The sequence below is a fragment of the Mustela lutreola genome, chromosome 2 (assembly GCF_030435805.1).
Source record: "Mustela lutreola isolate mMusLut2 chromosome 2, mMusLut2.pri, whole genome shotgun sequence".
Classification (NCBI taxonomy): Eukaryota; Metazoa; Chordata; class Mammalia; order Carnivora; family Mustelidae; genus Mustela; species Mustela lutreola.
In genome coordinates this window covers 862,512-875,999 of record NC_081291.1, presented here as the reverse complement: position 1 = coordinate 875,999, position 13,488 = coordinate 862,512, and the positions used below count along the sequence as shown (strand labels likewise).

Sequence of the window (13,488 nt, the reverse complement as noted above, 5' to 3'; positions counted from 1 at the left end):
TCCGCCCCCTGCCCTCCGCTCTGGCCAATGGGAGGGCAGGGCGGACAAAGGAGGTGGGGCCTGCCCCGTCTCCCTTGCCGCATGGCCCTCTGGCGGGCTGCGGCCGCCGCAGCCGCGACTCCGGGAGAAGGGGGCGGGGCCCGCAGGCAGAGGGTGCCGATTGGCGGAGCGGGGGCGGGACGTAGAGGATTGGAGGGGCGGGGTCATGGCCGGGGATTATTGGCTGAGCTGTTGTGGGGGCGGAGCTAGTGGGAGGACCCAGAGAAATGCCAGAGCTGATTGGCGAGAACAGGGGAGGGGCGGGGCTGATCATAAAGGAGGAGGCACAGAATCTCAGGGCAGGGGGATGGGACGGAGCTAAATTCAGGAGGCGGGACTTACTGGGAAGAACAAGTCCGGTTGGACGGAGCAGGAGGCAGGGCTGATTCAAGAGGGAGGGGTGTGCAAGAAAGTGGGAGGGGCCAGACAAAGGGGCGTGGCCACGGCTAGCAAAGGGGAAGCAGGTCCTCTTGGTCGGAAGATTTGGTCACTGTCCAAATCGGGGAGACTGAGGGTCCGGAGGACTTGGGTCTGCGGGAGACCCGGGCGGGCGTAGGTCCCCCCCGACCTCGGGCGGATCTTCGCGCTCCTCAAGGGGGAGCCGCAAGGCCCTCTGGGAGTTGAAGCCTTCCAGGGGTTGCTATGGCCTCGGGGGCGGGGCGGGCGCCTGGGCCTACTCGGCGGTTTGGCCAGGGGGAGGGGCTTCCGGAGGCCCCGGCCCGGCCCCGCCCCCGCCGCCATGCGGCCCGCCCGGACTGCGCTCTGGCTGCGCCTTGCAGTGGCCCTGGGCCTGGCCCTCGTTGGCCCCCTGCCTGTGGGGTGGTCCTCGGCCCGGGCCCCCATCTATGTCAGCAGTTGGGCCGTGCGGGTGTCCCAGGGTTACCGGGAGGCCGAGCGCCTGGCGCGCAAATTCGGCTTCGTCAACCTGGGGCAGGTGGGTAGGACCCCAAAGGACAGGAGGGCCGGGGCTGGACCACCCCGGAGCCCGGAGATGGGAGGGCTCCCCAAGAGGTCAAGAACCCCCGCAGCCCACCCTCGCCTCGACCAGCTTTAGATCCTGGGACCTCCGGAGGGCGCCTGGCTGGGGGAGGACGCAAGCCACTGTCCTGGGGGGCCCCTCTCGGAGCCAGGCGCCATGGTTGCGGACGCTTCCCCGCGTTCCCAGATCTTTCCTGACGGGCAGTACTACCACCTGCGGCACCGGGGCGTGGTCCAGCGGTCCCTGACCCCACACTGGGGCCATCGCCTGCGCCTAAAGAAAGACCCCAAGGTGAGCCTGGCCTGGGGGCCTTGGCCACCTCCGGTTCTTCAAGTCACCTGCTCTCTCTGAGTCTGGGTTTCCACTTGGTGTCCCCTTCCCCCCGCCTGAGGAGAGCAACGGGTTCCCAAGGGGTGCTGTGCTCACCTCAGGGCCCAGCCGCTGTCCACATTGCCCCCCCCACCCCCTCCTCTATCTCCCCCTGAGAGATCAAGCTTCCTCTGGACTCCATAAAGACGGCGGGTACCATGGGAAGGGAAGTGGCCCTTTTTAGGACAGAAGCAACGGCTCCAGAGTAGGAATCCTGCCTGAAGTCATCCAGCGAGACTGTGAGAGGCTCAGAGGGGTGCCAGGTTGGGGAGTTGGGGGTCGAGGCTGAGTCTGCAAGGCCTCAGGAGACTTGCTGGGGTGCGGGCTGGGCCCCGGGGCTGATCAGCAGGGAGGCAAGAGGCTCCGTACTTGAAACCCACTGGCAGCACTGGGGACAGAAGTTGCTGTTTCCAGATGGGGTTTGCCAATGCACTGGATTTGGGGGACAGAGAGAAATCAGGGGGCCAGCTTCCAAGTCTGAAGCTGGGCAGACGGGGAGACGATTGCCCCATTACCGAGATGGGGGTGAGGGCACGTGTACTGGTTTTGGGGGGGTGGGAGAGCCACAAGGTGGAAGGAAGGGCAGAGGTCTGAGGAACCGTCTGGGCCAGGCAGAACAGCATGTGCAAAGGTCCCAGGGTGAGGGAGCCACTGTGGCTGTAGCAGAGGGAAGCCGGTGAGGGCCAGATAAAGCAGAGCTTTGTGGTCCCTGGAGGGGGGGCAGCAGGGGAGGGTCTCAGCAGGGGGTGATGCTACAGTGCTGTAGAGGGAGGAGAGCAGGGAGGAGGCAGGCATGGTCATCCAGGGATGTCTCGCAAGGGATGGGGAGGAGGAGTAGAAATGGCCACTACGGGGGTGGGGGGAGATGGGCAGGTCTTGGGCAGAAGGATCCAGAACAGGGACTAGGAAAGGGGCAGGCTTGGACTTAAAAAGCAGTAGCCACATGTCAGTGAGCCCAGGGGACTGGTGATCTGAGGACCTCAGTCCTCTCTGCAGGCAGAGCCCCAGGCACGTGGGGACCCTAGAGAATAGACTCAGCAGACACAAGGTCCCAGGTCCTGTCCCACACCATGAGGGACCCAGGACAGGCGGCGGACAGTCGGGACATCCCACCAAGCTGTGGCCCCACCAGCGATCTCCCCTTGGAGGACCTGGGGGCGAGGCCTGTCCGCCATAGAAGCAGCCCCAGGCCCTCTGGCTGGGAATCGGTGGGACAGACGGGGAGGGGCAGGGCCCCGGAGGGGGCATGGGTGGAGGGTGGCTGGCTTCTGGGGTCCAGCAGCCCCTGCAGTGTGCATCCGCCTCCAGGTGCAGTGGTTCGAGCAGCAGACGCTACGGCGGCGGGTGAAGCGCTCGGTGGTGGTACCCACGGACCCCTGGTTCCCCAAGCAGTGGTACATGGTGAGGCGGCTGGGCTGGGGGGCTGGGCGGGGTGGGGCCAGAGCGCCCCTGACCCCAGTGCACCCGCCTCACACAGAACAACAAGGTGCAGCCGGACCTGAACATCCTGCAGGCCTGGAGCCAGGGGCTGTCGGGCCAGGGCGTCGTGGTCTCTGTCCTGGACGACGGCATCGAGAAGGACCACCCGGACCTCTGGGCCAACTACGTGAGGCCGTGGGGGCCGGTGTGCAGGGGTGGAGGCTGCCCCAGGTCCCACAGCCCCTGTCCCTCATGTCCCCACTGCGCCCCCAGGACCCCCTGGCCAGCTATGACTTCAATGACTATGACCCAGACCCCCAGCCGCGATACACGCCCAGTGATGAGAACCGGTGAGCCTGGCACCCTCCGGGGTGTGAGGGCAGGCAGCCCCCAGTGCCTGGCGGGAGCCGGTGAGGGGCTGTAACGGGCTCCCCTCTCGCCTTGGCACCAGGCACGGGACCCGCTGTGCTGGGGAGGTGGCAGCCATAGCAAACAACGGGTTCTGCGGCACGGGCGTCGCCTACAATGCCCGCATCGGAGGTACGCGGGGTCTGGCTCGTGCACCCCGGGGAGGCACCTCTGGGGGATACGGACCGCCAGGGGTGGGGGTGCGGTGGGACCATCCCCGAGGCCTGACGCCCCCTCCCGCCGCCTCCTGCGCAGGCGTGCGCATGCTGGACGGCACCATCACGGATGTCATCGAGGCCCAGTCGCTGAGCCTGCAGCCGCAGCACATCCACATCTACAGCGCCAGCTGGGGCCCCGAGGACGACGGACGCACCGTGGACGGCCCGGGCATCCTCACCCGGGAGGCCTTCAGGCGCGGCGTGACCAAGGTGAGCGCACCCCGGGGCCTCGGGGCCTCGGCGGGCCTGGGCGGGCCTGGGCCTGCTCTCCAGGCCGACGCCCCCAGCCCGGTCCCCCGTCCCTGTGTGCAGGGCCGTGGTGGGCTGGGCACGCTCTTCGTCTGGGCGTCGGGCAACGGCGGCCTGCACTATGACAACTGCAACTGTGACGGCTACACCAACAGCATCCACACGCTCTCGGTGGGCAGCACCACCCGGCACGGCCGCGTGCCCTGGTACAGCGAGGCCTGCGCCTCTACGCTTACCACCACCTACAGCAGCGGCGTGGCCGCCGACCCGCAGATCGTGAGTGCCCGCTGGCCGCCTCCCTCCCCGCTGCCCCCGCCTGTCCCCTGCCTGTCCCCTGTCCCCTCCCCGCCTGTCCCCTGCCCCTCCCCGCCTGTCCCCTGTCCCCTCCCCACCTGTCCCCTGCCCCTCCCTGCCTGTTCCCTGTCCCCTCCCCAGCCTGTCCCCTGCCCCTCCCCAGCCTGTCCCCTGTCCCCTCCCCGCCTGTCCCCTGCCCCCTCCCCGCCTGTCCCCTGCCTGTCCCCTGCCCCCTACTTTCCCTCCTTTCAAGGCTGCCCTGTGACAGCCCCTCACATGCCCTCCTGTCTCCCAAGCCGGGCCAGCTCCCCCGGTGTGTGACCCGGGGGGGCCCTCAGGGCCCTATTCTTGGCGGGATCTCCGCGGTACCTTCTCGAACCCAGCCTGGCTTTTCATGTGTACCAGGCCCCCCAAGTACCCCTGTCTGCCCCTAGGTCACCACAGACCTGCACCACCAGTGCACGGACAAACACACGGGCACCTCGGCCTCGGCCCCGCTGGCTGCGGGCATGATCGCCCTGGCTCTGGAGGCCAAGTAGGTGACGGAGGGGCGCCCGCTTCCCGCGCGCTCCCCCCACGCGGCCCCAGCTCACCTGCCCTCGCCTGCCCCCAGCCCGTTCTTGACCTGGAGGGACATGCAGCACCTGGTGGTCCGGGCGTCCAGGCCAGCACAGCTCCAGGCTGAGGACTGGAGGACCAACGGCGTAGGGCGCCAAGGTGAGGCAGGGCTGGCTGGAGGGGGCTGGGGCGCCATGCCCGTGGAGAGTGTGTGACCGCCCCGCCGCGCAGTGAGCCACCACTACGGCTACGGGTTGCTGGACGCCAGGCTGCTGGTGGACATGGCTCGGACGTGGCTGCCCACGCGGCCCCAGCAGAAATGCGCCATCCGGGTCGTACACACCCCCACGTGAGCGCCCTCCTCAGCCGCCCCCGCCCCTGGGCTCGCCCCTCACCTTCCCGCACCTGTCATTGCCGCGGTGGGGGGCTGGTCCCGAGGCCTCCGCTTCCCCGTCTCTCAGAGGAGAGGGTGGGCCCCTCGAACTGAGCCCAGACTCCGCCTGCTGGCTGCCCATCCCCCCAGCAGGCCCGCAGGAGGGGCCCTCACCCCCCACGCCGCCCCTAGCCCTATCCTGCCGCTGATGCGAGTGAGGAAGAATGTGTCGGCCTGCGCGGGCCGTGCCAACTACATCCGCTCACTGGAGCACGTGCAGGTGCAGCTGTCGCTGTCCTATAGCCGCCGGGGAGACCTGGAGATCTCGCTCACCAGCCCCATGGGGACCCGCTCCACGCTCGTGGCCATCAGGTACGGGGGCAGAGGACCGGGCCGGTGGCAAGTGCTCACCCGGGGTCAGGCCGGGTCTGGGTGGGTCTGCGCTGGCTGCATGCCCGGCTCACCACCCCGCCCACCGTGGGAGCCCCCCCCCCCCCAGCCACCAGCACATGGCTTCCACCCCACACCCTGCCACCTATCCCAGACCCTTGGATGTCAGCGGCCAAGGCTACAACAACTGGATCTTCATGTCCACCCACTTCTGGGACGAGGACCCGCAGGGCTTGTGGACTCTGGGCCTGGAAAACAAGGGCTACTATTTCAACACAGGTGAGGGCTACAGGCAGGCTGGGGCCTCGGGCTCTGGGGCCTCCCGGGCACCCGCTGCCGAGGGGGTCCTGGCAGTCTCCCTGGGAGACTGGGCGGGTGCGTCTGGCGCCGAGTGCGCCCAGTCAGTGGTGCTCAGCGCGGGCGCCGCTGGGGTCGGGGACTCCAGCTTGGGGTTGGGGGGGGGGGGGCCCGGGGAGAGGGGCCCAAAGGGGCAGGACCAGGTGGCCAACAGCCTCTTCCCCTCCTCCCCGTGCCCACCGCAACCCCTGCCCAGGGACGCTGTACCGCTACACGCTGCTGCTCTACGGGACGGCCGAGGACATGACCGCGCGGCCCTCCGGCCCCCAGGTGACCAGCAGCGCGTGTGTGCAGCGGGACACGGAGGGGCTGTGCCAGGGTGAGTGCCTGGCGGGGCCCGGCCTGCCTGCTGGGAGGCGGCAGCAGCGGGCAGTGTGCGTGTGCAGCCTGGGGAGGCATGGCAGCCGGGCGACAGGCCTCGGCCTCATGCCCCCGTGTTATGTGTCCCCCGTACAGAATGCCACAGCCCCGCCTACATCCTGGGCCACCTCTGCCTGGCCTACTGCCCTCCAAGGTACTTCAGCCACACCCAGCAGGCAGTGACCCCGGGGCCTGGGCGCTCGGCGACACCCACCCTGCGCATCTGCTCCAGCTGCCACGCCTCCTGCTATACCTGCCGCGGGGGGTCCCCGCTCAACTGCACCACCTGCCCCCCGTCGTACACGCTGGACGAGCTTCGGGGCTCCTGCTCAGGACCTGTCCCTCCCAACAGCACCCCCCAGCCCACCGCAGTGGCCCAGCCCAGCTGCCACCGTGGCCAAGCCCAGGCTGCGGTGATGGCCTTGCTGGCCATGGCCTTGGGGAGCCCCTTCCTCTGCAGCGTCCTGTCTGGAGGCTGCCTGCCGCCATGGGGGGGCCCCCTCCGTGCCGGGCCTCCCCCCATCGCCACCCCAGGGCCGGCTGCTGGAGGGAACCTAGAGCCATCTGACTAGGGGCAGACACAGGCCTGGGCAGGCACCGCTGTCCTGCTCCTTTGCTTCGGACTGGAACCCGGGCTAGGGATGCAAGAGCCTACCCCGAGAAGGCCCTGGGTGACCACAGGGCTCGGGCCAGGGGCGGCCCGCACAGAATCCTGGACCCGAAATGGGCAGGTCCAGGTGAAAGAGAGAGAGAGAAAAGTCTAGTTACACAGTTGGGGGTGGGGGGGGGTGGGGCCGAGGTCGGGCTGTGACCACCCACCCTTCCCAGCCCCAGCGTGGGTGGGAGGGCGGGGGATCCAATGACCGGAGTCTCGGGCACCACCTCCGACGTCAGAGTTTGCAAATAAAGGTTGATTAGGAGGTACCCAGTCTGCCGTCTCCTTTGGGGCTGGGGCAGGCCCCCCGTCCCCATGGCAGGGTCCGGGTTTCCTCCGTGCCCGCGCGGAAACTGTCTTCTCCCAGACGTCAGGCGCCGGAGGACCCAGCGTTCTGCAGAGGCAAGGGGGTGAGCCCCGCTCGCGGATGGCCAGCTGTGGCAGACTCCATGGGCGGCCTGCCGGGCAGGGTGCTCTTTAACGCCGAGAACTCGCCGAAGCGGGCTCTTCAGGGACCATCCCGCCGAGCTCCTGCCCCGCACGGAGGGCCTGGATAGAGATTATCCTCTTCTGCTCCCGAGGGTCGTGGGGAGGCTGGGGGAGTTAGTGAATGGAGGTACGCTGCTCTCGCTCACCTCAAGCTGGATTCTCCCACTCCCTGTCCGTGCAGGAGTCTGGCTGGTCTGGACGTGTCCCATGCATGGACTCCCACGGTGTGGCACCTCCTGGATCCGCTTCCCTCCCTGAGCATCGTGGACTCGGGGTCCGTCCCCGGGGCGGCGCGTGGCGCCTGGCTCGTGTTCTTGGCCGAGTGGACAGAGGTATTGGGCCGACCTGTCCATCCGTGGAGGCATGTCGGGGCTGTGTCGTTACGCCCGGCACTCTGAGCGTGGGTCCGGAAGTGCTGGGCTTTGTCCTCGGAGCGCCCTGGTGGCATCACCTGCACAGCAGCCCTAAGCTTAGCACCTGCTTCACCAAACCTAAGAGCAAGAGAGGGAGTTTTACCCCCGAGCACACAGTAAGTGCCCAAAATGTGCCCGCCTGGGGCAGCTGTAAGCCACGGCAGTTGCCACATGACCCAGCAATTCTGCTTCCAGCCTGCGCCCCCACCAACCACACCAGCTTTACATGGCCCTTCTCAGCAGCAGGATTCAGGTGGGAAAAACCCGAGTGCTCATTAGTTTGTGGGTGCCTCAACAGGACATGGTCCACGCTCATGCAGAAACACGACTCAGCCACGAGTGGGGGTGAGGCTCCCACATGCGGCCCCGGAGATGGACCGGAGCCCACGACGCGCAGGGAGGGGACTAGACACAGAAGGGCACTCGGGGTGTGAGTCCACGTGTGTGACACGCCCAGACTAGGCTCCTCTGTGGACAGGAAGGGGGCTCGCGGGGGCCGGCGGGAGGCAGGGAATGACCACTGATGAGGACATTGCTTCTTTTTGGGGTGATGGAATGTTCTGGAACTAGACTGTGGTGATGGTTGTACGTCTCTCTCAAAACCACGACGGTACAGTTTAAATGGTGGGCTGTACAGTACGAGATGACCACGTCCAATAAAGCTGTCAGAAGGCACAGACCCGGCTCTCTGCTCAGCGGGGAGCCTGTTTCCCCTTCTCTGTCTAGTTGTGATCTCTTTCTCGGTGTCAAATAAATAAAATCTTAAAAAAAAAAAAAAAAAAAAAGAAGGCACAGACCCCCTCTGATCTGAGCTTGTCTTCCCACCCTAGCTGTCCGGGCAGGAGCCCAGGCGGGAAGTTTTAGGGACCAGAGGGGCGACCATGATGGGATCTAGCAGGCGAGGCGACGCCGACCTGCGTCCAGCGTCCCTGGCCACCTCCCAGTAACCCGCACAGCCGGGGCAGGTCGTGCGCCCTGTCCCCTTTCGGCAGAAAACCGGGACCGGTGTTTTGTGACGCCGCGAGGGGGGCCGGGACAGGACCCCACGCCCACCCGATGCTCTTCCAGGACCGCGAGCCTGGGAGGCTGAGGTCACATACTCCTCGGTCTGGTGGAACAGGACGAAGGCCCTCTCGTGCGCTCTCCCTTTAAGAGGGGGCGTGGCCAGAGGCGGGCAGGAGCCGGAGGAGGCCGGAAGTGGCCGCGCGAGCCTGGCGGCGGGGCCCCGCGCTGCGACCGGAAGCGGAAGTGTCTTCAACGGCTCGGGCGGCTTGGTAGGTGCGCCGGGGTGAGGCGGAAGCGGCGCTCGAAGGTTTCGCAGGGAAACGAGGCAGCGAGGGAGCCGGGAACTGAAACCCCTGGCCCCATGTTGTCGGTCGTCGGGAGGGCCAGAGGCGAAGCGAGTCCGAAGGGGCGGGGCGGGGCGGGGCGGGGCGGGGCGGGTTCCCCGGGAACGGGGCTCCGGCGGGTGCGTAGGAGTTCGCTGGGCGGGAGGAAGGGCCCGGGGAAGGGCGGACGGACGTCCCCGTCATCGCCCTCTTCTCTCGCCTCCAGGGATGGGTTCCAAGGCCAAGAAGCGAGTGGTGCTGCCCACGCGCCCGGCGCCCCCCACGGTGGAGCAGATCCTGGAGGACGTGCAGGGTGCGCCCTCCGACGACCCGGTTTTCACCGCGCTGGCCCCGGAAGGTAGGGGGACGCAAGGGACGCCCCCGAGACCCCGGCGCAGGGGCAAGGGCGGTGCAGCCGGGGCCGCAGCTCCACCCCCGCACCCCCCCCCCCCCCCGCCCGATCGCGCTCGGGGACGCCCGGCGGCTCCGGGGACGGACCGGCTCTGGGTCCCGCGCAGCGCGTGGACGTTCAAAGGAAAAGAGCAGATTTTCCTTTTTCACGTGCGGAGGCGAGAATGCGTGGTGACAAGGGGCATGGCAGGACGTTGGGGTCTCGGGGCCACGAGGGCGAGTGGGCAGAGCTGGCGGCCGCCGCGGAGGCGTGCAGGAGGGCCATGGGACGGCCAGCCGGGCAGCCCAGATGTCCCCACCGGCTTCACGCGGCCCCGGCTCGGGCCGGCCCTGGCTCTGACCGGGGTGAGCTCTGTGTTCTGCCCCGTGGCTTCGTGCATTCCTTCGTGAATCTGTCCCGGAGCCCGTCCGGGAGGCGCGAGGCCAGGCCAGCCACGGGCGGGGTGCACTCGCCTTCCTCTGGCGGAGACTGTCCCCGCTGTCCCCACGGGTCCGGAAAACCACGGACGCGGAGAAGTGTCTGGGGAGCTGGAACAGGACAAGCGCGTGATAGGAAGGACGGGCTGCTTTGCTCCCCGCGGTGCTGCTTCGTGTGCACGAGCCACCCACGGCCGGGGCTGGCCCTGGGTTGGACCCGCCGCGAGTTCTGTCTCGGGGGTGGGGGGGCAGTCCCGGGCTGTGCGAGGGCCCTCCAAGGGGCAGCTTGCTTGCAGCCGCGTGTCTCCTGTGGCCTGTCCCTCCCTAGTCCCGACGCAGGTGGTGAAGTGGTTTGGTCAAACCCAGTGTCTGCGCCTGTCCCCAGACCCGGGAGCCAGGCAGGCAGAGAGCAGCTCAGCGTGTCTCTGGGGACCTGCCGCCCTCGCCGTGTGTGCGCTGCCCGCCGGGCCTGTGCTCTTCTCGGGAGCCAGGGGGCGGGAAACACGCCACCTCCCGGACTGTGGGGTTTCACAAGGTTGCTGGCCGGGGAGGAGGTTTGGGGGGCGCGACCCGGCGTCTGGCTTCCAGACCGGGTTGGGAGCCGGCCTGCTCTGTGGTTCCCCCGTGGGGTCGCTTTGCGGGAGTGGAGGCCGATACCAGGCTGGGCCTCCGCGCACATGCCAGGCTTGTTCTGTGGTCGGTTCCCTCCAGTGGCTTTGCTGAGGGGATGAGCTGTGCCCTCTTCCTGACCCGTGCGCATGTCCCGTCCCCAGATGCCGCAGGCCTCCCCGGGAGGGCGGAGGACTCGGAGGCCCAGCAGGAGCAGCTCTACCAGCAGAGCCAGGCCTACGTGGCCATGAATCAGCGGCTGCAGCAGGCGGGCGACGGGCTGAAGCGTGCGTGCGAGCAGCTGTGGCGAGCCGGGGAGGAGCTGGAGCGCGAGGTCAGCCAGGTGAAGCAGGTGGCACTGCCCGGAGCCACGGCCGCCTCCTTGGGCTGAGTGGTCCACCCGCTTGCCCGAACACCTGCATCCTGGGCAGGGCGCCCCCCGGCTCCCCGTGATTCCTGACCTGCCACAGCTTAGACCCCCGGCTCCCATGGTCTGGGTGTGTCCCGGTACCTAGAGAGCCCCGGGCAGACTGAGCTGGTGGGACCCGCTCTGCTGCCTCTGCCATCTCCACCTCCACCGGAACCGCAGGGCCCCCCGGATTCTGGAAGAGGCCGGGGTTAGGGTTCTGTTCCATCCAGCCCAGTGGCCGCGGCTGTCCGCAGAGCCCTTGCCCGGCAGGGCCCAGATGTGAGATGGAGCCTCTGGTGGGTGCCGGCCCTGAGGACCCTGAGCTAAGGTGTGGGCACTCCCGTGGGGCAGGGTCCTGGTCGGGGTGCGGGACTGGCCTGGGAGCTGCAGGACTGCATCACACGGGGCTTCTGGTCTGGGCCCTGTGAGGACAATCTGGCCCGTCTCCCATGCAAGCCCTTGATGGCTGCTTCCGTCCTGGTAAGCTTTGCCTGTGGGTGGGTGTGGGGGCCATGGAGCAGAAGCAGATCTTGAAAAGGGCTTTTCACCCCAAAGACAGACTTTCGGGAGACCAGAGCAGCAGTGGCTGTATGAGGCATCACAGAAGCCATCCACTTGTGGGTGTCCCCCCCCACCCCCGAGCCCCCCGGGTGCAGTCCGCTCAGCCTGGCCCCCTGCGCAGGTCCTCTGGGAGCTCAGGAGCAGCACAGTGGGGCCTGACACCATGACCCTGAGCGTCCCAGAGGGGTTTCTCTTTCCCTAAAGAAGGGGAGCCTGCTTAAGCCCAAGAGTCCCCCGAAACTGGAAACCAGAGCGTACGCCTGGGGGCACAGGTGTACAGAGAACCCAGGCGTGCCTCCAGCATTGGCCGTGGACGTCATGACCGCCCAGCCCAGGGACCTGCACCCTTCCGCAGCTGCTAACCGCCCACCTGCCTGACTCCAGGGTCCTGTCTGCTCTGCGGAGCCCCCACTGGGGTCAGGCCGGGACGTGTGCGCTGACCTCCCTGTGCTGCCGTCCCGGGGCCCGGGTCACGCTCCAGCTCTGCCTCCAGGGACCTGTCCAGGGAGGACTTCTGAAAGCTTGAGGTCATCTGCTGGCTTCTGGCGGTTCATACACCGTTCGGCAGTTCATACACCGACCCCGGGTGGAGGCCCCCCCACCCCCATCCGCTTGCCCTCGGGAAGGGAGCCAGAGGCCATGGGTGCGGTTCAACAGCTTCGCTTTATTAAAGGTGCGTGTGAGCTGCCTGGTTCCACGGCTGCCTCCCACCAGACGATGGCTGTGTGGCGTGGTCAGTGGGTTCGTGGGGGCAGATAGGGCTGTATTTACACGAGTCCCGGACGCTGCGCAGACCGGGCAGAGGCGCAAGGGGCAGACCCAGACGGCCAGGCTTGGGCTGGAGTGCGTGGCCGCCAGCCGGGTGATGAGAGGGGCAGCAGGTGTGAGGTAATGCCGCGCCAGCGGGTGTCCCCGAATTCAGCACCCAGCTAGCGGTGGTGTCCATCTGGCCCTGGGGCCTAAGGTCACAGGCTGGGGGTCCCAGGTATTCCCCTCAGGCTCGCCTCAGGAGCGCTGAAGAGGCACACGGGTCCTTCACGGTCCCCCGGGCCGGTGACTGGGTTGGTCCTTCGGGTCCTGAGACCTCAGGCCTTCAGCTCCCGACTCCGGTTGATTGTCAGTGACTGCCACGTGCTGCCACCTCCAGGAAGCATGTACCAGGGCGCCCGCTACCTGCCCAGGCTGGATGCTGAGGTGTGGCCATGTCCCCATGCAGGGATGGGGTGGGTGGGGGGAAGGCAAAGTGGCTGCCAGGCATGGGCGGGCGCGGGCTCCCCAGGTGCCGGCCGAGAGGCAGGCAGAGGGCGGCAGTGAGGAAGGGTCCCGAAGCACGGGTCTCCCCCAGGCATGGTGGCTCTGCGCTCGCCCAAGAGGTAGCTCTGGGAGTTCTCCCCACGGCCCACGTGGGGAAACAGGCACAGAGCGGCGGAAGCACGGCCCTGGGTCTCACAGTGCAGAGGCGCTCAAAGCCGCGGGTCCTTGTGGCCGGACGAGCTGGTGGTGGGTCCACTGCCGTGTCTTCCCAGCAGGCCGTCGCGGGGAGCACCTGTCTCACGGAGATGCGAGCGTGATGTCTGGCAGTCCCCGGGGCCAGAAGGGAACTTGGAAGACCCTCAGTCCCAGCCCTTCAGGGTACAGTGGGGACAGGGACTGGCAGTTTCTGAAGATTCCCAGACACACCAGTGTGTCCCCCGGGGTGGGCTGTGGCTGTTTGCCGCTGGCTCAGCCACCACCGCCATCTCCCCTGCTTGCCGCCCTGGCTCCTGTCGCACAGGACTGGGTGCTTGGCGGGACGGGAGTGGGGTGTGTGTGTGATGCAGCATGACGGCAGCGGGACATCCGTGGGGTCTGGAATCAACACGGCTCACAAGGGTTCCCTTCGCGGATGGTGACTCACGGGAAACTTCTGGATGATGGGGAGGGACCGTGGTGCCCGCGGGCGGGGGCTCGCCGGTGAGCTCCCCCTTCAGAGGAGGGACTGAGGCTCGCAGAGGGTCATGGCATCTGCTCCGGTGGGCAGTGGCGCTCTGGCGAGGCGGCTGTCCCAGCAGATCTGCGAGCCGGGAGCAGCTTCTCTCTGGAGCCTCCGTGTGCAGGAAAGAGGTCGCTGGCTCTTTGGGCAAGGAGGTGCCCTTGGAGTGGACACCAAGCCCAGATGCACACGGCCCCTGGGCGGGCCGGCA

The 13,488-nt window shown here is 67.7% G+C and overlaps 2 protein-coding genes across 13 annotated transcripts; both read left to right on the top strand.

The window, feature by feature from the left end:
• Nucleotides 1-318: 318 nt before the first annotated feature.
• PCSK4 (proprotein convertase subtilisin/kexin type 4) lies at nt 319-6,937 on the top strand. 7 transcript variants are annotated; one of them, XM_059159246.1, is made up of 15 exons: nt 333-973; nt 1,205-1,309; nt 2,696-2,788; nt 2,865-2,993; nt 3,080-3,156; nt 3,258-3,346; nt 3,470-3,642; nt 3,745-3,957; nt 4,410-4,510; nt 4,589-4,692; nt 4,765-4,882; nt 5,057-5,278; nt 5,451-5,575; nt 5,850-5,923; nt 6,110-6,336. In XM_059159246.1, the coding sequence occupies exons 1-15, from the start codon at nt 779-781 to the stop codon at nt 6,194-6,196; spliced, it is 1,905 nt and encodes a 634-aa protein (XP_059015229.1). In that variant the 5' UTR covers nt 333-778; the 3' UTR covers nt 6,197-6,336. The 7 variants fall into 7 exon arrangements, with proteins under 7 accessions (XP_059015231.1, XP_059015229.1, XP_059015226.1 ...); XM_059159243.1 differs by having other exon boundaries at nt 334-973; nt 2,702-2,788; nt 5,850-5,972; nt 6,110-6,937; XM_059159241.1 differs by having other exon boundaries at nt 335-973; nt 5,850-5,972; nt 6,110-6,937.
• Nucleotides 6,938-8,749: 1,812 nt separating this feature from the next.
• On the top strand, nt 8,750-12,020 carry C2H19orf25 (chromosome 2 C19orf25 homolog). 6 transcript variants are annotated; one of them, XM_059159254.1, is made up of 3 exons: nt 8,750-8,844; nt 9,125-9,256; nt 10,500-12,020. In XM_059159254.1, the coding sequence occupies exons 2-3, from the start codon at nt 9,127-9,129 to the stop codon at nt 10,724-10,726; spliced, it is 357 nt and encodes a 118-aa protein (XP_059015237.1). In that variant the 5' UTR covers nt 8,750-8,844; nt 9,125-9,126; the 3' UTR covers nt 10,727-12,020. The 6 variants fall into 6 exon arrangements, with proteins under 6 accessions (XP_059015237.1, XP_059015236.1, XP_059015235.1 ...); XM_059159253.1 differs by having other exon boundaries at nt 8,800-8,882; XM_059159252.1 differs by having other exon boundaries at nt 8,843-8,973.
• Nucleotides 12,021-13,488: the final 1,468 nt, after the last annotated feature.